Source organism: Cupressus sempervirens, chromosome 3 (assembly GCF_028749045.1).
Source record: "Cupressus sempervirens isolate cs-2001-9-10 chromosome 3, ASM2874904v1, whole genome shotgun sequence".
Taxonomy (NCBI): domain Eukaryota; kingdom Viridiplantae; phylum Streptophyta; class Pinopsida; order Cupressales; family Cupressaceae; genus Cupressus; species Cupressus sempervirens.
The window spans coordinates 13,325,156-13,349,032 of NC_143120.1; the positions used below are offsets into that span (position 1 = coordinate 13,325,156).

Sequence of the window (23,877 nt, forward strand, 5' to 3'; positions counted from 1 at the left end):
TCGTCTTATCCTTCCTTGTCCTCTTTAGCCCACCTTTAATATTAAATTGTCCTTTTTTATTCACATTCTCATAGGTAATTTTAATATTATATGAATGTTTTTAAATCTTTTAATGTCCCAAAAAGGAACATTACAGTTATCTAGATTAACTAAAAGGTCACACCAAATTGTGAAGGCTCTTGGTGAGAAACTATTCTGCAAGATATAAATGTTGTCTATTTATTGAGGACACTCCAATATTGCTATATAATTGCCCCCAGTTCTTTCTTCTTTTTTCTTGCCCCGCTTCTCTTTTTTTAAATTTGTAAGTTTCCCTTGCCCAAATTAAATTGAATATCTTGTTCAAGTTATTTCTTCTTTTTTCTTGCCCCGCTTCTCTTTTTTTAAATTTGTAAGTTTCCCTTGCCCAAATTAAATTGAATATCTTGTTCAAGTTATTTCTTCTTTTTTCTTGCCCCGCTTCTCTTTTTTTAAATTTGTAAGTTTCCCTTGCCCAAATTAAATTGAATATCTTGTTCAAGTTATTTGATATAGTATTTCATTGTGCATCATTTAATATTACATTGCTACATCCCTCCACTTGGTGGCGGGAAACCTTTTCTTTTGCTGCCACGCGGTTCATAAGAGAGATAAGAACTGCTAAATGCCCTTCTTAACTAGCAATATTTCACACTCCCGCAACAAAAGGTTGCCAATAAAAGTGAAGAGCTTTCCCATAATCAGAATGACGAAAAATATTTGATCTTTATTTACTTTTGAGTTGGTGAGACTTGTGGCTCAAACCTTTCGCCAGTAGTTATTAATTGATTGAATCTAACGGCGAAGATACAAAATTCAACGTTAGAGGTGATGTTCGTTGGGGCACACACCAGAGCAATCTGATGTATTAGAAGAGCCTTCCATATCTGCACTGACTAGGACAAACAATATAGAGAAAATGCGCGACTACAAATAATGTTGTAGTAATGCGTGCAAAAAGAACTTGAAACGCCAATTTAACAAATTAAACAAAACAAAATTTTAAAAATGATGATGTTTAATTGTATGTCTGTATGATTGATTTTCTCCATAGTTTAACCAAAGGCACGTGTGCCAGGTGATCTCATTGTGTAAAGGCTGTACTGGCTGGGCACAATGCCCGTGCATCTCGAAAATGGCCTTTACTTTTTTATTGATGGATTTGCCTGAAATTGCCTTATAATTTTTTCCTTTGATGTAACATATTGATAAAATCTGAATACATTAATCTTTACCCATTTTGAAAGAATACTGGCGATAAAGAAAATCTAGGTAAAATGTATTATACATTACATAGTTGCAGCACTTAAGAATGTCTTGATAAGGCAATGCGATTGATATACTGCTGTAAAAAGGTGGTGGAAATTATGCTTATGTTAGATGAGAATTAATATTACGAAGAGCAGATTAGTCGAATCAAGTGTGTCCCAAAATTGCAAAGAAGTAAGGAATTTAAGTTGGGCCCAAAAACCAAGCAAATTATGACGTTTAATACTTTAAGAAATTAAAGAGTGATGAGAAGAAAAGCATGGGCTAAAACGTGTGATGCTTGATAGAACTTTGCCATGCATCCGAAACATTCCCATTAACAGTTAACCCGCAAGTATGCAGATTATTAGTCATTTATCTTGTAAGTGAACATGTATAATGCACCATTCTTGATTTAAACAAACCATACTGACTTCTTTTGAGATCTACAAATTCAAGGGGGCCATGCACATATATTTTATGCATCCCTTAATGGCTCATGTTGTCGGTTCAACAGTCCTTATATTACCATGTAAACATAACCATCACTTGGTTTGTTTAAACACTTCTGAGAGAATGCAAATTCATTATATGAAATACAATTGGATTTGCCCTGTAACCCATCAATATACCAGAGCATTGACGAGCATCCTTTCTTAGCTGCTTGAAAATGCCCACAATTGCACAGCAACGAATTGGAGCTAATATTTCATTTGCCTTTGGTTTTGTCAAGGTACATATGCAATAACTGCTAAAAAAATGTAGATAAGATAGTGCTAAAAAGCACTAGTCCTGGAGGTTTACAATAGGCCCAAGTCAAAATATGGTGACAAGACTCGCAATCTTCCGAAGTGCCCCGCTTACATGTAATATGTGAGTCTCAACTGATTTTTTGAACTGAGATTTTCAGAAAAAATTGTATACAAAGCACTGCGTAATGTATCAAGATCCCTTGTAAGGTGAGCATTAGAACAAGTTAATATAGACATCAAGAATCTTATGCACAAGGAAAAGCATGCAGCAGATTCAGGCTAACCATCAAACTATGTTACACTTCTTTTACCACCATTGGCTTCAGAATGTAAGATGTCATGTCTGCAACAAACAATGAATGCAGCTTCCATCTTCCAACATTTCCACCTCAATGCAAAAGCAGCATGATTAAAATCAAAACAACTGATACAGCCTAGCATATCTCCTTATATTGGCTATTGCTCTCTACATTCAACGGCAATGACACTGATGCTTGTTCTTTTAAGTATCTAGTCTGTTTTAGCTGAACTAAATGAGCCCTCAAACTAGATTCCTCAACCTGCGGAATTAAAAACTATTAGGTCCCTGCTAAGCAATAGACAAGACAAGCTGTAGGCCAAGGTTTATGAACTTGATCATTACCTCCATTGATACCGCTGTAGTTAATAAATCTGCACATTCTTCCAGCAATGATTTCTCTTGAGCCGCCACCTCTGCAAGTTCAGAAACTAGATGGTTTATACCCTCTACCTGCAGCTAAACAATAAGAGATTTAAATAAACATCTCCTAATTATGGTTATAACTAAGGCAAACAAACAAAAGAATTATAAATAAACTGTTGTGTGGTAACAAGCAAAGAAAATTTCTCTTGCACTCAATTTAGAACTCGTAATATTTGCAGAAAGCATCGTGATGTCTTGAAATCAAATTTGATCTAACCAGTTTCAATTCAAGATTGGCATGTAGCTTAATATTACCTTTGGTAACAACAAGCGGACAGATGAACCCATTGCTTTCATCACATCAACTGCAGAACTAACAGCTTCCTTCACTGCTTGAGTGTCAGCCTACACATCAATCCAACTAATATAAGGTTTTATCAAACTGCTTCATTACATCAACCTATGGCTGCATTTTGTAATTGTATAAATTCATTTGAATAATTTGAGGGAAAATGAATGCTTTACTAAAAAGCAATGTATACCCTTGCACCCCCAGTTACAGGAAGTCGAAGAGTAGTTGCTTCCAAAGCCTCAACAGCTCCTAACAAAGAACTTGTGTGATCTCTTTCTAGCATTGCCCATTCTTCAAGATATGACATCTGCATCAGACATCAAGATTAGCTTAATCAAACTTTGAAACAACAAATATTATTTAATTATTTAATCTTATATACTAATTAGTAATTTATGTCATAAAGTGCTTCTGCTACTAATCAGTAGTGCTCCACCGTGGGTTGATTTGCAGGGTCTGGGTTGTCCCTAGAGTGGCATAAAGTTGCAACCCAGGCACACAAATTTTGAACCCTTAAGAAGGGACTCTAATACACCAAAACTCAAATATCATAAAAAAACCCTTAACACATTAATAACCAGCCATTCAAGTACATATTATCAATATGTACATGCATTCGACCAGCAGAGATACAACTATCCTCAAAATCACCACTAAAACTACTCTCTTAAAATTTGATCAAATGACATCAAAGTAATTTTGTGTAATATATTCTAAACAGCAGAAAATCAATACATCATATCTAGATACATAACATGTGTAAATTCTATATTGAAATGTATCCATTTGAAAGACCAGCATAAAGAGGAATGTAAAGGATTTGAAAACATCTCTAGAATCTAAGAAGTTACATAGGTGGGCCAACTCCACAAGCCATGACAAATATTATAGTCAAATTAATTCGGGTAAGATTGATAGCAACAAAACAGAATTATTCCTTAGTTCCTTCTTAGGTTTGCATACACCCACATCCCTCTTCTCCTGCAGCTTGCTCTTTTCAGCTTTGTAAGATCTGCAATTGTTCCTTTTCCATATTCAAGCTCTCCCTGTTTAGCTTTCTATCACTCTAATGATGGATTGCAGAGTGTGATCTGAAACGTTGATAAAAAAAATTGAACACAACCTTAACTAGGAACATTAGCATCAGCTGTCATGGATTGTGGAGAACTAATATTCTTAATTTCTTCCCGTCTCTTCCCAACTTCCCTAATCTTCCAATTTGTTCTAAGAATACCCTAGCTGCATATCTTTTTTACAGCTGCTCTATTTTTTCACTTTTCCGAACTTCAAAATCATAATTGTAACTGCATTCCAAAATATTATTCATGAATATATTGTATTCAAAGGAAAATAAGTTTCAGCCAAGACAGAAACCTAGTATATTCCAACAAACAAATCATTTTATGCGTCTGAATAACAATTTTTAGAAAGCAGATGAATCAACTAAAACAAAATTTGCATCAAGCACGTGCCCGCCCTGTTAGTGTAATCTCCCAAACTGTCTTTTTAACCTCAAAAATTATATGCATGATGTTGTCCAGAAAGAGGATGGTACAGAAAATTTTGAAATTTGCAACCATTACCTGGCTATTTCATGAGTAGCCAGCATGGTGGTTCCTCAGGAAACATGCGAAATCTAGGCCTTACCTTAGTTGCTCTTGTATGATGCTGACTAGCGTTAAATATCCCAAATCTATCATCAAAGTAAAAGTACTACTAACTAAACTGGTTATTTGAACTTGTTAACTCATTCTGATATTACTAAGCATGAAGTCGTTTCCTTGAGTGATCTACCATGGACATGTTACAAACTCTAACAAGAAATACTGAACTGCCACAAGTTGCAGTGACAGGTCTTTTAATGATTGTCTGCAGCCAACTGCAATCTTGTCTCTATGTTCGTTATCTCCAACATAGCCCCAATTATAGTGTTATTTTGTGGTAGCTGCAGGAGATATTTCTCCTGTCAAACACCTCTACATAGCTGGCCAACCTATTTTGTCAACCGGCAGCATATATATACTTATAGACGATGTGATTCACTCAATCAACATTCATTCAATTCAATAAAATATATACTATGCTAGCAGAGCAGTAGTTTGAACTTCAGCAGCAGTTTGTCTTTCAGCATTAGCATTATCATTTGTGTTTTATCCAAAAGAAGCAGTAGCAACTCAATTGTACTCTGAATTTGTTCATCTGATTAAATATGTAGAGGAGATATATTTGGCTGGGTTTTTCACCCTCAAGTAGGAGGATTTTTCCAGGATAATTTGTTGCGCCTGTGTTAATCTCTGCGCATTTTCATTTCTGACCATAAAACTAATATGGTATCAGAGAAATCTTAAGAAAATATCAAATCAGATTTGAGCAAGAGGTCAAGGCAACTTGCTAAGGTAGTTTCTCGAGAATTCAAGATAGTGATCTGTGTCAAAGTTGGAGATAGACTTGAAGGTGCATCATACTTCAATTCGTGGAAATTCACAATTCTAATTGTCCTACAGGAGAACGATCTTCTAGTTTTCATGGAAAAAGACGTATCTGAACCAGCCAATAATACAGAGAAAATTCTACGGAAGAAAAATGGCACAACAGCTAAAAAGATCATGATTGACTCTGTAAAACGCCACCTAGTTCTGATGATCTCCAAAATGAAGATGGCCAAATATATGTCCAAAGTACTACAAGGATTGTATGCAATCAACAATTCAAGTTGAACACTTGCCTTGAGACAACAACTTTATCATATCAAGATGACTAAAGGAGAGTCGGTCATGTCGATCTTTATGAAGATTTCTGAATTGAGTGATCAACTAGGCAATATTGGAGATAATGTTGATGATAGAGCTCTAGTCATGTTGGACCTGAAAGGTCTTCCTCAATCTTGGGAGTCAGTTATTCAAAGAATTAGTGGAAGATCCAAGTTGCCCAAGTTTGAATGTCTTCAAGCTGATTACATTCAAGAAGAATCCAGACTGGCAATAAGAGAAAATGGGTGAAGCCCTCACAATCAAGAAAAACACTTACACTTCAAAGCTCTGCCATCTATGGAGATGATGGTAACTGATCTTGTGGAGCTTGGTCTCGAGCATGATGGCATATGCAAAGGCTGTGCGCTTAGTAAGAACATCAAGAGTCCCTTCCATAATACTGACAGTAGATCGAAAGGAATTTTAGATCTTATTCATTCTAATTTATGTGGACCAATATTTGTGACCCCCTTAAGTGAATTTTGGTATTATGTAACCTTTATTGATGATTACTCTCAGAGGACTTGGATTTTTTTTTTTAAATCTAAGATGTCTCCAGAAGTCCTTGAAAGATTCAAAGAATTCAAGGCCCAAGCTGAAAACAGTTCAGAGAAAAGAAAGTTCTGAGATCAGATAATGAGGGGGAATACACCTCCATAGTAATTTATAAGTTATTTCGAAAGCAAGTATCAAGAGGTACTTTTGTGGTCCTTACAATCCTCAGCAAAATGGTGTCGCCGAAAGGAGGACCACATATATAGTCGAGGCAGTCAAGGAGATTATTCATGATCAAGATTTCCAAAATCCTTATGGGCAGAAGCATCCAAAACAGTTGTAAATGTTCAGGACAGGAGCCCTCATTGGATATTGGGAAACATGACTCCTGAAGAGGTTTTCACACGTATGAAACCAGAGATTAGCCACTTAAGAATATTTGGCTCTATTGTCTATATTCACGTACCGAAGGATAAAAGATCAAAGGATCCTTCAGGCAAGAAAGGTATATTCGTAGGATATAGGAAACCTTCAAAGGCCTACAAAATTTATATTCCACAACAGAAACAGACTGAGATCATAAGGTATGATTCTTTTGAATAGAAAGTTGCCTTCAAAAGATCCAAGGAAATTACTGACTGTGAGGATCAGAAGGCTCCTCAAGATATGAACATATTTCCTGATGATACTAGTTTTAACATTCAAAGGGAGTTTGACGTACCATTCAAATCTACTGATCGAGTTGATCCTATAGGACCAACTGATGCAGTTGAAAATTTTGTTGCAGGTCAGAAAAGGCCTTCTGGTCTCAACGAACTATGAAGGAGGCAGAAAATTTTGTAGCTCCTTGAGGCACTATTAGAAAATGCAAGAGACCTCAGAAGTTCGTAATTTATATGGCATTAATGAGTCACATCATTGGCTCTAAACCATGGTTACCAGGAAACCCGTCTCCTACACCTGGAGACCCGTCTCCAAGACTCCCAGTACCGGAGACACGTCTCTAGGTACTGGAGACGTCCCCAAAAAAGTTTGGATGCACGAGGTTTTGGTTGCCATCTCCAAAGTCCCCCAACCAACAATTGATGTCTCCCACCAAAAATATTGAGCATAAGGCGTCATAAAACTCCTAAATCTTATCCTCTATCATCACCCCTTAAAAATTTGTTATTACTTATATCATATATGTTAGTAATTATAATGATAGCCACTATAGTTTTCCAATCAATTTGCTTAATTGCCTCTAGAAAGACTTGTCAATGATGTATAATTATTTCTTTATTAAACAACAATTAACGTCTCCAAGTACCCCCGTCTCCTATTTTTGAAAATTAGCCGTACCAGTACCAGTACCAGTCTCCAAGGTCTCCAAGTACCCCAGTCTCCTGGTAACCTTGCTCTAAACCTTCCAATTATGAGGAGGCATCAAACCAGCAGGTACGCAGAGATGCAATGACAAAAGAATCATTCAATCATTATGATGTATGGGATCTTGTTCCTAGTCCTGCAGAAAATTTTGCAGCTCCTCGAGGCACTATTAGAGAATGCAAGAGACCTCAGAAGTTTCTAGTTTATATGGCATAATGAGTCACATCATTGACTCTAAACCTTCGAGTTATGAGGAGGCATCAAACCAGCAGGTATGGAGAGATGCAATGACAAAAGAATATCATTCAATCATTATGATGTATGGGATCTTGTTCCTAGACCCGCAGGAAAATTTCTAGCATCTTCCAATTGGCTCCACAAAATCAAGCATGCAGCTGATGGTAGCATTGAGAAATACAAGCCAAGATTTATGGCAAGAGGATTCTCTCAAAAAAGGAGGCAATAGACTACGAGTTAACTTTTTCTCCCGTTGCACAATCACTTCTATTAGATCAGGCATTGCTATTGCAACTGCTAAGGGCTGGAAGTTACATCAAATGGATGTAAAGACTCTGTAATGTCCCCTACTGGGACCTTAAATATTTTCTCTATTATATATTTCTTTTTTGGCAGATAAATTTCATATATCTCCATATTTCTCCATTTCTGAATGATTATTTCTCAATGTTAATTTTTCTCTCTATACATACATACATATATATATAGTTTCTTTAACTCTTAGTGTCATGTCCTTTCATAAATAAGTATTATATTATATTAATAATATTATTGCATAACAAATTTACTTTATATTATTTTCTGGGGTATATTTACTTTATATATTAATAATAATATTTAGTTTAATATATTATACAATGTTCATTAACTATATCATTATTAATATTATTGCAATTTTATTGATTTATAATTTAACTACATTTAATTAAATGATTCTTATTTTGATGGGGATATCACAGACTGTATTTCTTAATGGTGCAAAGGAAAACAATTCAACAAGCCATGGTGCAAAGGAAAGCAATTCACGAGTACATTTGCATTGATGAGCAAATGGATAATATCCTCAACAGCCCTCTCTCCAAAGTGAAGTCTGCATATATCCGAGACAAGCTTGGGGTTGTAGAAAACATTGCCCTTGCTCAAAAGAAAACTCAGTGTCAGTGAGATTTGGCATTTTTCTGAGAAAGAGAAATATGCTTGCACATCTCTGAAACAGAAATATAGTTTGGTATACTTTTTAATGTCATGTTGTGAGACTCCATGACAATACATTTCCCTCCACAATAGAGTGCAGTCATTGTGGACATCATGTTGAGTGACTCCGTGATGAACTCTTTGACATCTCTGAGACTGAGATGTGTTCTCCATACATGGAAGTAGACATTATGGATGTCATGTTGAAAGACTCCATGACAATATGTTTCCTTCCACAAATGGGTGCTCCGACATCTCTGAGACTGAGATGTGTTCTCCATACATAGGAGTAGCCATTATGGATGTCATGTGGAGAGACTCCATGACAATATGTTTCCTTCCACAAAGCCATTGTGGACATCACGTTGACTGACTCTTTGACATCTCTGAGATTAAGATGTGCTCTCCATTCATGGGAATGCCATTATGGACATCATGTTGAGAGACTCCATGACTATATAATCTGAGAAATATCTCCTTAGCTAAGAGGGAGTGTTATTTTGTGGTAGCTACAAGAGATATTTCTCATGTTGGCCACCTCTACTTTGCTGGCCAACCTAGTTAAGAAGTCAACCAACAGCATATATATAAACGATGTGATTTTCTCACTCAGCATTCATTCAATCAGTACAATATATAGTACGCTAGCAGAGGGGAGTTCAATCTTCAGCAGCAGTTTGTATTTCAGCTTTAGCATTATCAATTTATGTTTTATCCAAAAGAAGCAGTATCTCCTCACTTGTATTCTGAATTTATTCATCTGATTATATATATAGAAGAGATATATTTGACTCGATTTTTGTCCCTCATGTAGGATGGTTTTCCTAGGATAATTTGATGTGTATGTTTTATCTCTGCTCGGTTACATTTCTGATCATAAAACTAACATATAGGATCAAAATAATCAAATCAATATACATACTATGTATACCATCCACAATACTCAATACAATACCTTTAACTCCCAATCAATGGGATACAGACTAACATCGTAATAATCCATTTTCAAACACAATAGCATCCAATACTCCTATACCCAGTAATTCCAATCTGCATCATATTCAATGCATTAGAGTGGGCAACATTGCAATCCTTGCAGTAGACTTTGGATAGTTTGGACGATTCAGAAGCAATAAACCCTATTATATAATGTTTGGAAGCAGAAGCTTTATGTCTTGGAATTACAACATGAATTTCTCTACACAAAGAGATAAAGACTGCCAGTCAAGCCAATGAAAGGAACCAGGCATACTTCAGGCTATAGGCCATTGTGTAAGGATAAGGCTGCCCATAAGTGGGATCTGGCGACCACATTTGATGCTATCCTCGTACCAACAAAAGCAGCTGCGGTCAGAATCCCCAGCATTAGACAATGATAATTTGCCTAAATAAACAAATAGGGAAATCACTTGAAGTGGCACCAGTATCACTTAAGTCTATGGAGATAAGGAAAAAGTTACACTAGTTTCATGCTAGCAATTGGGAACAAAGAAGAATTTAATTAAAAATTAAACCCTAATTAACCCAAAGGCCAGCAGTTGTCTGAAAAAGGTTGTTATTCTTTCTAAAACTAAATATATAATGGAGATCATTCCATGAGGAGATCAATCAATTGGAAGAAATATTTATGATTTTGCTGGTAAATATTACAGTCAGAGAGCATGCAAACCCTCCAATGGAAAAATTAAGAGATCTGAGGACAGAACCCCTTAACTTCTCCTCGGTACAAAAAGCCATAACTTGTCTACATATCAAGGACAAGCATTTACAGAAAAAAAACTGCAAAATTGGGAGCAGAAAAATACCAGAAAATCAAGATAAGATTATTTTCAAAATACTGTTACGGTGAAAAATCTGAATGTTAAATAAAGTTCATGATTTCGATTTGAGTTGTACTTAAAAATGCAAATGCAATAATCATTTTATTATTAAAAATATAGTTTTAAGGCAAAAATAAGAAATGTACTAGAAAGGGACATCACAAATGGTATTAGAGTGTTGATCCTTCCAGCCTATGAGGTAAAGCTAAAATGTTGGATGCATTCCAATCAAAGAGTTGAAAGTCTACAAATGGAAGAAAACATGGATCTTATGAAAGAATAATTGTACAAACTTGGGGCCCCTAAAATCATTAATCAATATCTAAGATTGTTAAATCATACAAAAAAAATTGTTCCTTTGATGTCCACTTGGAGGCACTAGAGTACTAGTTCCCAGCAAAAGAGGTCTACATCAATATATATGAAAAATAGCCGAGGAGATTAAAGAGCAATATCAATGAAAATTGTTAATTAGTAATTGCAGCAAAAGAGAGGTAGAATCAAAATCATAAGAAATTGCTAGAACCAAAGAAGAAGAGCCAATAATGTGTGTTGCAGATGTGTCAATAATTGCAAATGGTGTCCAAGAAACATCCATCAATTTTCAAATAGCAATGTAATTGATCCATGCAAAAATGATTTGCAAGGTACGGAAACAATTGGACTATGTGCTGAGTATGTGCAAGATATTAATTATGCTGTTGTGAGGAATGATTTGTCCAAGATTGACCCCCATAAAGAGGAATTGCAAGTTTATCAAGAAAACTACATGGAAGTTGACCCAGGTGATATTTGAACTCTCTTGAGACCAGCATGACCATAGAAGAACAATGGACATATTCACCATGCCATCATGCCATGACATTTGAGGTTAAAATGGATATAATCAACCCAGGGAGTTTAATGATAATTGAAGTAAAAAAAAAAAAAAAAATTAGTGGACACCTACATACCTTAAAATCAGCTTTGCACAAAAAGTGGGATCCTAGTTTTCACAACACTACCACAATTCATCATGATGGTGGTTGCTATCAGTTTAGATGTTAACAATGACAATCAAAAAGTGTGTACTTGTTACTAAACATACAAGGTCAAAATGAAATGAGATAAGAACTGTGATATTTCTAACTCTCTAATTAGAATATTTTCAGCATGTATGAACCTCGAAACTGAACCAGAAGAATATAAAATCACATGTAAGGTCATAGATGTGTGTCATGCTTCTAACTTGCATCTTCACATATGGGAAGCTCACCATTTTGCTTTGAAACAAAGAGATAGCCATGGCATCATGCACATTTTGGGCCAATCAAATCAGATCTTTGAATGCACAGTTGTCACAAAAAGGGGAACTGATTTTCAGATTAATGATTCTTCTACTTGGTTTCAAACATGTTAAAATTGCAAGGTGCATTTGTGTTGCTTCTCTCTAAGCAGGAGATAAAACTTATTTCAAATGACGGACCTTGCTGATTTCCAATTCTTGGTTTTGTTGTTGAGTTAATGGAAAATAACTGCAAATAAATCCAAAGAGTACTGGACAACAAATTGTCCTGGCACTTCAGATGAAGGTATCAACAATATCAAATTAAATGCCTACATTAGTAGCTTGGTTGAAGAAAGTATTGTAACAACAGTTCTCTAAGAACACCATTGTAGTACAAAGTCAGAAACAAGAAGCGTTACATGGTATTAATTTTTCAATTCCTGATACGCCAATGTGTCACAGAAGAAGCTAATTACACTGAAAGGGGATCCAATTTCTAAAGATTACAATTTTACAAAGTTGATTTGGAATGCTGGTAACTTCAAGTGTATCCTGGCTTGTGATTGTTTGAGGACAAGCAATCTTGAGCAGAGTGGAGTGTACTGACCCAATTTCAAACAAAATACCATACAGTACTCTTATACCCAACAATTTCCATCTGCATCACATTCAGCACATTCAAGGGGGAAACATTGCAATCCTTGTGATAGCTTTTGGATGGATTGGATGACACGGGCAATAAATCCCATTCTCTGAAGTTTGAAAGCAGCAGCTTTATGGCTTGGAGTTACATTACGAATGTGCTTCACAGAAAGATAGACTGCAGGTGTCAGAGAATTTCCCTGCCATTAGACAATGGTAATCTGCCATCATTAACAAATAAGAAAGTCACCAGAAGTGGGGCTATTATCATTTAGTTTATGGAGATAATCCTTAACGAAAAAGTGATGTTAGTTTAATGAAGAACTAAATTAAAACTAGACTATAATTTACCAAAGAGAAGCAGTTGCGTGAGAAAGGTTGACTCTTCTAAAAAAAATAAGATATACATGGGAGATTATTCCATTACTGACCTATACAGGTACTGCAAACCATCGAATCCTTGGATGTCACGATTATGAGTGGTAGATGGTACTTGGATCCCTGGATGGCAGAATTGCCCAGTGTGGGTATAGACCCTCTATGCTTGGTACTCTAGCATATAGGTCCAGTAGCAGTGAATAGAAACCTGGTGTACTGTGGTTGTGTTGCATTGGCAATTTATTACAGATGTTCATCTGCATGTTGAGTGATCTCCATGTGCTACTGATTGTCTACATTTGTATGCATTGGTTGGCATCAGTGTAAACCTATATTTCCTTGTAGGCTTGCTTCCTTGTTTGGGTTGTGTGACTACCTCCTAGCACAGTGTGGTGGGCTTGAGGGTTCAACATGGTCGGGTGCCATGACCAGCCTTGGGGACTGACATACAAGCAATGATCAGGATCAAGAGATGCCGTGCATCATGGAATGCTTCTCTATCCCTTTACTCTTTCCTTTTGTACTTATATGCTCATGTTTTACTTCCAATTACTGTATTTCATTTATATGATGTTTATAAGTGTAATAGAGTGTGATTGACCACAATATAGTGAATCAGGTTCTCCCCAGTGTGGAGGAATCATTTATTAGGCCATATGTTGGTCTCAGCACTTGTATTTTGCGAATTCTACCTTTCTGGGCATATGTTCAAATCTCCCACACATTCATTACTAGTAACTATATTTCGGTACTATGTTTCTGCGCATTTAAAACAGATTGTTGTTCCCATGAGTCTGGGTGAAGATGAATGTTATATTTGGTTCCCTTGTGTTCTTGGGAACATTTTGGTATATTCACTTCTTGTTTTTTGTCTTCATTTGACCTGGTTTAGCTCACTTCTCATTTGGGCTTAAAATGAACCTAGTGCAGTTGGTTGTCGAGGATTGATTGTCTCCTTTTGCGTAGTCGGGCAATGTTTGCCAGCTTGATTCCTCGAAGTTCATGGCAAGTAGTACAGCCTCTTGGATGTAACCATGGAGCATCATCATGCTATTCTGGTTGGGTGTTTCTAGTGGTTTAGGAAACCTTGGCAGTACTTGTAAGACTTCCACTTGTGTTCAATCATGTACCGATCATATTGTGTGTGTCCTTAATTGCATTGCTATGATGTTTAGATGATGCACTTAATGTCTTTGATGGCATTCTTATTAACAAAAAAAGAAAGTATTAGTGCATGTTTGACCCTTTGATCTAGGGGTTCCATGGCAGGGCATTACAAAAGCAATTATCAATATAGAATCAAAAACAGTGTTTCAAGGCAAAAATAAAGAAATAATCTAGAAAGGGACATTACAAACATGTTCATCATATATTTTCAAATATTCAATTATGTACACCAATTCATCTCCATTGTCATAATCACACTAGTACTTGTTAAGCCATTGCAATCTTGCCTCTTTGCTAGCTTTAATCTCAACACACAAAATGGGTCCGGAATTAGTCATGACATATGCATTCACACTAACTATTCATCATCCATTTTCCCAAATAACTTGAATCTAGACATGTTCAATGGAAAAATTTCCCAAATTAGATCTCAATGTAAAACAAATGAGCAGGACAAAGCCCGTGATAAGTCATCTACTCCCATGCTAACAAACCTTTCTTGATTCACAAAAGGCCTATGGTACCTGTTTGGGAAACGTTTCAATCTTATCTTCATGCTTACTTTTAACACCAGATTCAAACATAAATTTGGCTAAAATAATTCATATCATACTGATGCAAAATAGAGAAACCATCAACAATTACACTCAAGCAATATCTAGGATTGAGTGAAATAAAGACCATTGGACTTTAAAAAAATCAACAATGGCAAAAAGATGAGGCTTACACTTCAAAATTTCCAAAAATGTGTCAGAAATAAAGGTATAAACCACAAGGCAAGAGCAATTTTATTACAAGAAGGATAGAGGCCTAAAGTATTAAAAGAGAGAACATGTAGTTGATTACCTTCCATAAACCAATTGCTATGGTTAACAAAACTAATATATCACTATAGAAAGGGAGGGAGGAGGGGGCAAGGGAGGGAGAGGATGAGATTTGAAATCTACTTGGCACAACCACATTAAGGTTAAATTTGAATGGTACTATTGTAGGCAAGAAAACTTACATACATCACAGGAAGTAGGTAAATCTACCATATAGGATAAGGTGGTTCAACAAACATGGTTCTTATGCTATGATTGCAGTATTCAAATCAACAATTGCACTACTTGAAGAGATATTTAACTTGGTAAGATGTAAACCTAACCTTAAGGCTAATTTATTAGAATATTTTAAATTTTGTTTACTATTTTAGTATCTTGCTATTTTTAGCTAGCTTTGTAGAATCTTTTACTTTGTTGATATCCAAAGGTATCCTCACTGCACTTAGCATAGTTGAGACTTCACCCAGCATTTCCACTAGCACCTTAACTTGGGCTTTTTTTATTGCCAAGTTGGGGTACAGGAGGGCAAGTTGATCGATGGGGGCCCAAACATACCAAATGACCAGTTTAATCAAGGCGGAGAGAATCAACTTGGTGAACTACATGGGACGAACCCTAAGTCCTTAGCCAACTATGCCACCCCTTCGGGCTCTATAGAATCTTTTATTAATGGTCATTGTAGGTGTTTTATTTATTATTGTGTTTAAGGCTTCTAATTTAAGAGACTTTAGCTCCAATTTAAAGCTCTTGTAAATTGCTATATGTACCTCGTTCATTTCATCAATTAATCAAGCAATTTACGAAGTTTCATAATTTGTTGCCATTATGATTTTTAGGGAAAATTTGAGGACAGACTAGGAAGGGGACATCACATCCAATAGCTAAAATAGTATTGATAGCCTTAAAGACAAGTAGTTTTAATAGTATGACATCGTTATTGTTTACCACTATTACTATGATTGATTGAAATGTACTATCTATAAAATATTATTTTATGCCAAATGAGAGCACCATCAAAACATGACTGCCTGCACAACTATAGGTCTAACCTTTTTGGTATTGGCGGTCTTTTATGATACCTCAATAGAAGAATACTGATGTGGCATCATATTAGAAGATGAGGATCTGAAACCTGGGTTTAAGTAGTTGCCAAATAAGCTGCTATACAAAAACATTGAGTCATTAGAAATTGACATGTATGATTTTGAAAGGAACAACACTGGGGTGCACAACTGCTGGGTCCTTTTACCTATTCACATTTCCTTACATTATAACTTTTCAGAATACAAGCACTTTAATTCACCTTAACTCTATCCAAAATCAAGGTTTATATTCTTGCATTAATGAAATGACAAGCTACTGAGAATTTACATTGAACTAATCAAATGACAAATAAAAATGAGATCTGAACTAGATCAAATCTTCATTGCAACGAGTGATCAAACATGTTAGGAAGGCAAATATATAGGGCTTGCAAGAAAAATATACACTGGCTTTCTGCATACTTTAGTGCCAAGATTTGAAAGGCTATTAAAAAGGGAAAACAGGATTGAACAAGCCTACAGAAAAATTTAAAAGCGTGCATGCTCAAATGCTTACTACAAAAATATATATAGTGCGTTGAATCTTACTTGTCCTTTAAGAATGGAAGCAAGCTTGTTCTCCAGCCTTAATTGTTGCAATTGGATATTCTTCATTGTTACGGAATCTGCCAGCTCCGAAGTAGTGAACCACACATTTGAAAGTAATTTCTGAGATAAGCAAGAAAGAGTCAGCTCCTCAAGATGGTTGCAATCAAATTAGAATTGCTAAAACCATACTTTCTCTAACCAATTACAAAGTATACAAAAGTATTGAATGCTTTAACATAAACTAAATGCCAGATTCAGCTTTCTCCATACATACTCTTTATCTTACACAAATTGTTGATCCATAAAAATCCATAAACAGAATCATCAAACTCCCTCACTTCAAGACACTTCAGAATAGGCAGAGTTAGAAAGGATTTTACACTGATGGAATCACAAAATACATCACACTGGTTGCTTCAGAAACGTCAAGGTGGTTTGGAAATATCAAGATAATTATAGCATGTCCATGGTGGAGAAAAGTTTCAAATGGAAAACTCAAAACCAGCCAACATTTGGTGTTTTTCCCATTCTAAGCAATTGGAATTCTTAATCTTTCAAGCACATCACCAACAACAAAACCCTTTTTGGCAAAGTTAAACTAGTGTGGCTAGTTGTACTCCCAATGAACTGTACAAAGTTAAGCACACAATAAATTTATAAAAAGCCTTCTTGTCACTTTCTGCATTTCATAACATAGATTAAAGAAAAACTTGAAACAAACAAAATGTGTTGACAATTGGCTTGGTACTTGGTAAAATTATCTTACTTCTTTGCAACCTCCACAGCATATCAAAGTTCATACAAATACCAGAGTAAAACCAGACGTTATAGAAAGATTGTCTGCACCCATTTCAAAATAAAATGCATGCCCCTTAATAGCTCTATGGCTGACCATTTTATGGAACTTGCTGCATTTCATCACATGAAATGGCTTGGTACTGACAGACAAATTTCTTTCTTGTACAACATGTCCATACTCTTGCCAAGTTCTAAAAAATGACAAAGCTATGTTACCAGATCTGCCAGGGCACATACTAGATCCACAATCAAGTTTGGTCCACCCGCTGATATGTACAAGGCATGGGCTTGGGGAGGTGGATTTGTATAGGGCATATCCAGGAAAAACCTAGGGAGGATCCAAGTTGCCCCAGCCAAACCCAAAATGAACCTGTCAATTTTTCTGCCCTTCTATATCTTTATTTTTTTGTTAATTTTAAAACATTGACTTTGCTGTTCAAAAATTATGAATATGACATGCTGCCCCTCAACCTTGATGGGAGAACTGACTCTAGATCTCCTTGAAGTTGTGGGATATGGAGGCAGGGAAAATTGACTTAAACGCTTCCACTTTCCAACATGTTGCACTTGAGAAGTCGAAAAGTGGGTACCCTTTTAGAGCAAGTGGCAGTAGCACTGCTTGTGGTTCTTCAGATGTTCCTACATGATTTGATGTTGATGATGATGAGTTGAAAATGATATTATTATTTGAATTTTGAACTTGAAGTTTAAACTACGAATATTTTCTAGTATAATCATTTATGTTTTATAGGGCAATAGAGTTTATGGTGATTTTGTTGATTATATGATGTTATTGTAGCATTCTAAACTTTATTTCAGATTTTAGGTTACAAATATTATAGTGTGTCTCACTTTAACATGTTTTTTGTATGCATGAATCCAAAAGAAACCCAACCCAGTAAAAATTTTGCAATATCCACTAAACCAATCCAAGACCGATCCCAGAACCAGTAATTCAGCAACACAGTAAATAGCAAATACTAAAGAGGGAAATTTCACACAGATTATGTTGATTCACTCATAAATAATAGATATGTTTTTCAATTATTCTGTGACTGTGCCAGACATGGAAGCTGCTGCATTACATGACATAGATTGACTCAGCACTGGCTGCTAATGACTTGGCACTGGCTGAACATTCTCTTTCTTGTTCATCAACCCCCAGACTATTGAAAAGGCTTAGGGACAAAATAGTAAAAAACAATTCTTACAGAAATCTTTAAAAATGTGATTTATTCCAAATAATAGATATGCTTTTCAGCTATTCTGTGACTCTAATGACTCAGCACTGGTTGAACATTCTCTTTCTTGTTCATCAACCCCCAGACTATTGAAAAGGCTTAGGGACAACATAGTAAAAAACGATTCTTACAGAAATCCTTAAAAATGTGATTTATTCCAAATAATAGATATGTTTTTCAGCTATTCTGTGACTCTGCTAGTCATAGAAGCTGCTGCATTACATGATATAAATTGAAAAAAATGCAAATCAAACATGTAGCTAATGACTTTGTTACATCCTAAATTTTTGCTTAATTTAAATTAATCTTCTAGCCGTTGAGACTTCATGTGAAGCTACTTAATCGAAAAAGTTAGTTAGATAATTGATTCATGTAAAATTGATTTATCAGTAAAGTTGTTGAGATATTTGATTCATGTGAAATGGAACTTCGGTTATTAGATATTATTTCATGTGACATGTTAGTTAGCCATTACAATGGAAATTGAAAAATGTATATCTTAGAAATTGAAATGATTATGTGATATTTTATTTATATTTCAAATTATGGAAATATGTTATTACTCAAGAACCATTTCCTTTTTGCAGGAGCACAATGAAGGGGAGGAGAGTTGCCAAAATGGGAGTTAGGAATGGAAAACCCAAATCCACAATCAAACCATCAGGTATGAAATCTAACCACCTCGATCAAGGATGAAATGGCTAGACAAGCAAGAATGTGCAAAGGATGACCATGAGCTAACCTATTAAATTATAAAATTATAAAAACTCACATAAGAAATATTACCTTCATTATGTGGATGATCTCAGTATATCTTGCAAATTCTATCATGTCTTAGTATAATAATATCGTGTCTATAGTCATACTTGTGTGGGTATATAATATGTACACACACACACACACACACACACACACACACACACACACACATATATATATATATATATATATATATATATATATATATATATATATATGTTAAGGCTACTGAAACAAGCATGAATATAAAGAGGCAAAATTAATATATTATGGCATGAATGAAGATATTTGTTGCCACCGTTATTCTTTCATTTCGAACCTTGGCAATGGTTTATTTATTTATTTATTTGCCTTTAGCGGGCACCTTTTTCATATCTCTTTTATGGCATCAAGCTATATGTTCCATTTCTTCTTCTTTTTGAATTAGAAGGCCCATGCAAACGCTTTTCCACCTCAATCATTCTTGCGTAACTGAGCATGCACACAAGTGTCTCTTTGCTTATCTTGCTCGCCTCATTAAGGATGCATTATATACGTTGCCTCTCACCCCTCTCGGGTGGTTCTTCTGTGAGGCCTCGCCCCGACCCTACGTAGCCTTAGTTGTTACTTTATCTTTTTGTTACTCACGACTCGAGATATCGAGACATTATCTGATGCTTAGAACATATTATATTATTTCATGCTGTGTGATGTTATTTTCAAATAGTTGATGTCCGTCATTTAATGTTTTATGTTTATGAATGTTGATGAATTAATTAGAACGTAGGATTAACACTTGGATTAAGAGATTTTAATAGTTGAGAATTGAGAGAAAACCTGACTAATTTATAGATGTATGTTTTAATTTATGTGAATTTCTGATACGTATACATATATGTACATGTGATTTTACGGGACTACTGATGTGTGCAATGAGTGTGCAGATATTTTAGCCGAGAAACCCTACGGAGGAATAGAACTGATCTCTATCTGTTAATTTTGGAAACCTTGTCCTTGGATCGCTCCCACCTTGGTCAGCGCAGTATTGGGCAGTGCGCCATTTTGGGAATGCGCTGGAGTTTGGTTGTAGCTTGTGTAAGGTTGGGGGTGGGTAGTTTGGGAAAGGGGTAGAGTTAGAGGTTAGTTGTTAGGTAGTATTAATTTTAGTATTAGTTTTTAGTTGTAGTTTAGGTTAGTAATATGTTAGTTTAGTTTTAGATTAGTTTATTTGTTAATAAATTTAGTTAGATTAAGAGTAAGTTGCGTGTTATAGTGTTTAGTTTAGTTTTTTTTTTTTCAAATTAAATTAGTTTAAGTTTTAGCAATATGTTTTGTTATGATTTAGATAGTTGTCATTTAGATATAGTTTTGTATTATAATGTATGTTAGTTTTTACCTTGTCATTAGTTTTTAGTTAGTTGTCATAGGTTTTGTTTAATTTTTTTTAAATTAATATAGTTTTATTTTAAGTGAAGTTAGTTAGTTAGTTTCATAATGTAACTAAGTTGTTATTAGTAGTTAGTTAAATTTTTTTAAAATTTTGAGATAGTATGAGTTAGCATGTTAGTTACAAATAGGTTTTAATTTATTAAAATTATTTTAGTTAGTAGTATATATTATGTTTTATCGTTACATTATGTTATTGATTAAATTGTTATTACTTTTGAATTAGTTAAATTTAATGTAATTTAGTTAGTTTTATCATTAATGTTAATTTAATCTAAGTATAGAAGGGTTGTTTGTCTTTTTGAAATTAGTTTTAAATGGGGAATTTGTTTAATTAATTTTCTTTTCGTATACATTGTTATTTAAGTAAATTTCGCATATCATTATAAGTTAATGTAATATCATAAACTTTTGTCTATATCAACTTAATAACGAGAGTAGTAATTTAACAATGTTAAGAACCTATACCTAAAACTGTGAGCATAACCTTATCATCTTTGTGCATTTTTTTTTTAATTTTTTTTTTTTAAATTAATTAATTAATTAATGTGTGTTTTTGCCCTCGTAGTTTGGGCATGACATCTTCCATGCATTTTTCTTTCACAGTAATTCATTTTTGTTCATGCCATGTTTTCTCTGCTCTTTCCAAGCAAGAGTGTGACCATAATCAGCGACTGTCTCTGAATTAGCCAAGCTTGTGAGATATTCCAGCATTCCTTATACTGGATGGAATTGAAAGCTTTGGTAACACAAGCGAGAGGCATATACCTAATGCCATCACATTCATATTTCCAAATCGCACTTACCGATCTCAAGTCATGCAATACATTTTATATATTGTTTATCGTGCTTAAGTCATGCATTACATTTTATATATTGTTTATCATGCTTACGTCATGCATTTTGAACTTGCCACCTTGCCTCAGAGAGAAGGCTTCTGTATTTGTTTCTCCTTGGAATCCAAAATCGGGATGTTTCAGCTTGAGTATTCTTCTTTCTATTAAAAACTTGGTATAAGAAATGAACTATCTGGTTGTCGAAAGACCTTGCCTGTGATAGCGTTTTGTATGTGAAAGAACGTGTGTTTTTCTGTCAAAGAGTGCTAACTCATACAGAGATATGGTCAATATATCTCTGAGATGGGGTGCTACTCTATATGATAAGGAAATAATCAGAATGAAAGCTTAACTCATTTATGGTTGGGATACTTAAGGTCCACGATTAAGAGATTAAGCCCAAGGCAATTCTTCTCCTCTCTTCCCAATGCCAACGCTTGCAAAACACAAGTACATCAACATCTGCTTATTCTCTGGTATCTATTTCATGTTTTCGTATATTTAATTGATGTACATAATATCATGATGTATTTTAAAATATGTATTTCTTCTTTCTAGATGTCAAGAAATTAGATACATGAATTGCAAGTGAAATGGTAGTTTTTAACTGAATATCATGTGAACCTGATAGTTGAAAAGATCGTTAGTTCCTAGTTATTTGGAAATATAATTTATTGTTATCTACTATTGTCCCTTTCATGTGAAAGAGTACAATAACTGATATAACTGTAACACTTTTCAGTTGGTTAAGATTGTGATGTTGTTTCTTCTATTTTAATGGTTAAATAGTTTTCAGAAAATTAGTATGTTACAGACTTTGCACTGGCTGAAAATTCTCTTTCTTATTCATCAACCCCCAAACTATTGTAAAGGCTTAGGGACAACATAGTAAAAACAATACTTAAAGAAACATTTTTAAAATGTGATTTATTCCAATTAATTACCACCCTACACCAAATTTTCCAAGAAAAAACCTCTAGTTTTTTCAATTAATCAGTCAACCCAACTTTTTTGTTAAGAAAAGCATGACTCAATCACAACTGATCCCCAATTAAATCGTGACTTTTTCACAAATCAAAAGCTTCGATGAATTTCAAAAAAAATCATGATTAAATCATTTATATTTGTATATAAAACCTGCATTTCAGTCAATCCTGCTCATTTTAATGCCCATTTGTTTTGTATTTACAACAGTGATTTCAGCAAAAAGGTTGAAAAACACAGTGCATCCTAACTCAATTTTCACCTAATTAAATTCCAATTAATTAAGAAAAAGTCATTGTTTGGTTTGCAAGCAATTTGAAAAGAGATTTTTCTGCTTCATATAAAGAAACATCATAAACACTACTGTGTGGACCCATCCATCAATAAATATATGCCCTTTAATTATGATCATAAAACTTGCAGCATTTCATAGCAATGATTGGGGGAAAAAAAAACTGAATATGCAGACAGCTGGCATGCTGCTGACTGAATGTTGTCTTTCCCAACCTTAAACCTCCAAATCATTGCGAAATCTTTTAAATAATCATAGACATGCTACTATAAAAGTTAATGCTTCTCCTAAATATTATTACTAGAGTATGAGTGCAGAGCATCTGTAGTATATACATAGTATATGACAAACGAATGTAGGCCATATATTTAAGAGCACCAGGGAGGAGGTTTAGAGAAAGTATTCTACAAGTCAATAAATGACTGGAAAATGGAAGCAACTGTAGACTGGCAAATGGATGCAGCCATGGAAGACTAATTAATAAAAGAGTTTAGTATATACATAGTATATGACAACAGAATGTAGGTCAAATATGTAAGAGCACCATGGAGTAGGTTTAGAGAAAGTATTCTACAAGTCAATAAATGACTGGAAAAGGGATGCGACCGTACACTGGCAAACAGAAGCAGCCATGGAATAATAATAAGTAAAATTTAACACTGGCAAACGGAAGCAGCCATGGAATAATAATAAGTATAAAAATAGCAAAGGGAGAACAAGAGACAAGAAGAGATGAACCAAACTCTCGACAAATTCAATGAAAACTACCACATTAGTTTTCGAATTGGTGAAATTCAGAGCTTAAGCAAGACCATGGAGGTTTAAACTTTTTGTGATGTAGGAGCATCTTGGGGTAGTTGGCTATCCTGCATGATTAAGGGACTTGGTGGGGTTGAGTGGACCTATTTGGGTCTTGGGTAATTAATTTTGATGTATTTAATAAGTATTGTAAGC

General features: G+C 34.8%; 1 protein-coding gene across 4 annotated transcripts in view; it reads right to left on the bottom strand.

Moving 5' to 3' along the window:
- Window positions 1–1,549: 1,549 nt before the first annotated feature.
- Window positions 1,550–23,877, bottom strand: part of LOC149564495 (QWRF motif-containing protein 2-like) — a 63,617-nt gene continuing 41,289 nt past the window's right edge. For 3 of the 4 annotated variants that reach the window (XM_089818035.1, XM_089818034.1, XM_089818033.1), the window contains 5 exons: window positions 16,589–16,708; window positions 3,225–3,341; window positions 2,998–3,087; window positions 2,662–2,775; window positions 1,550–2,578 (listed from right to left, as the gene is read on the bottom strand). In XM_089818035.1, the coding sequence (XP_089674161.1) occupies window positions 2,453–2,578; window positions 2,662–2,775; window positions 2,998–3,087; window positions 3,225–3,341; window positions 16,589–16,708 (567 nt within the window). In that variant the 3' untranslated portion in view covers window positions 1,550–2,452. The remainder of the gene's footprint in view (window positions 2,579–2,661; window positions 2,776–2,997; window positions 3,088–3,224; window positions 3,342–16,588; window positions 16,709–23,877) is intronic. The other variant, XM_089818036.1, reaches the window with a different exon arrangement.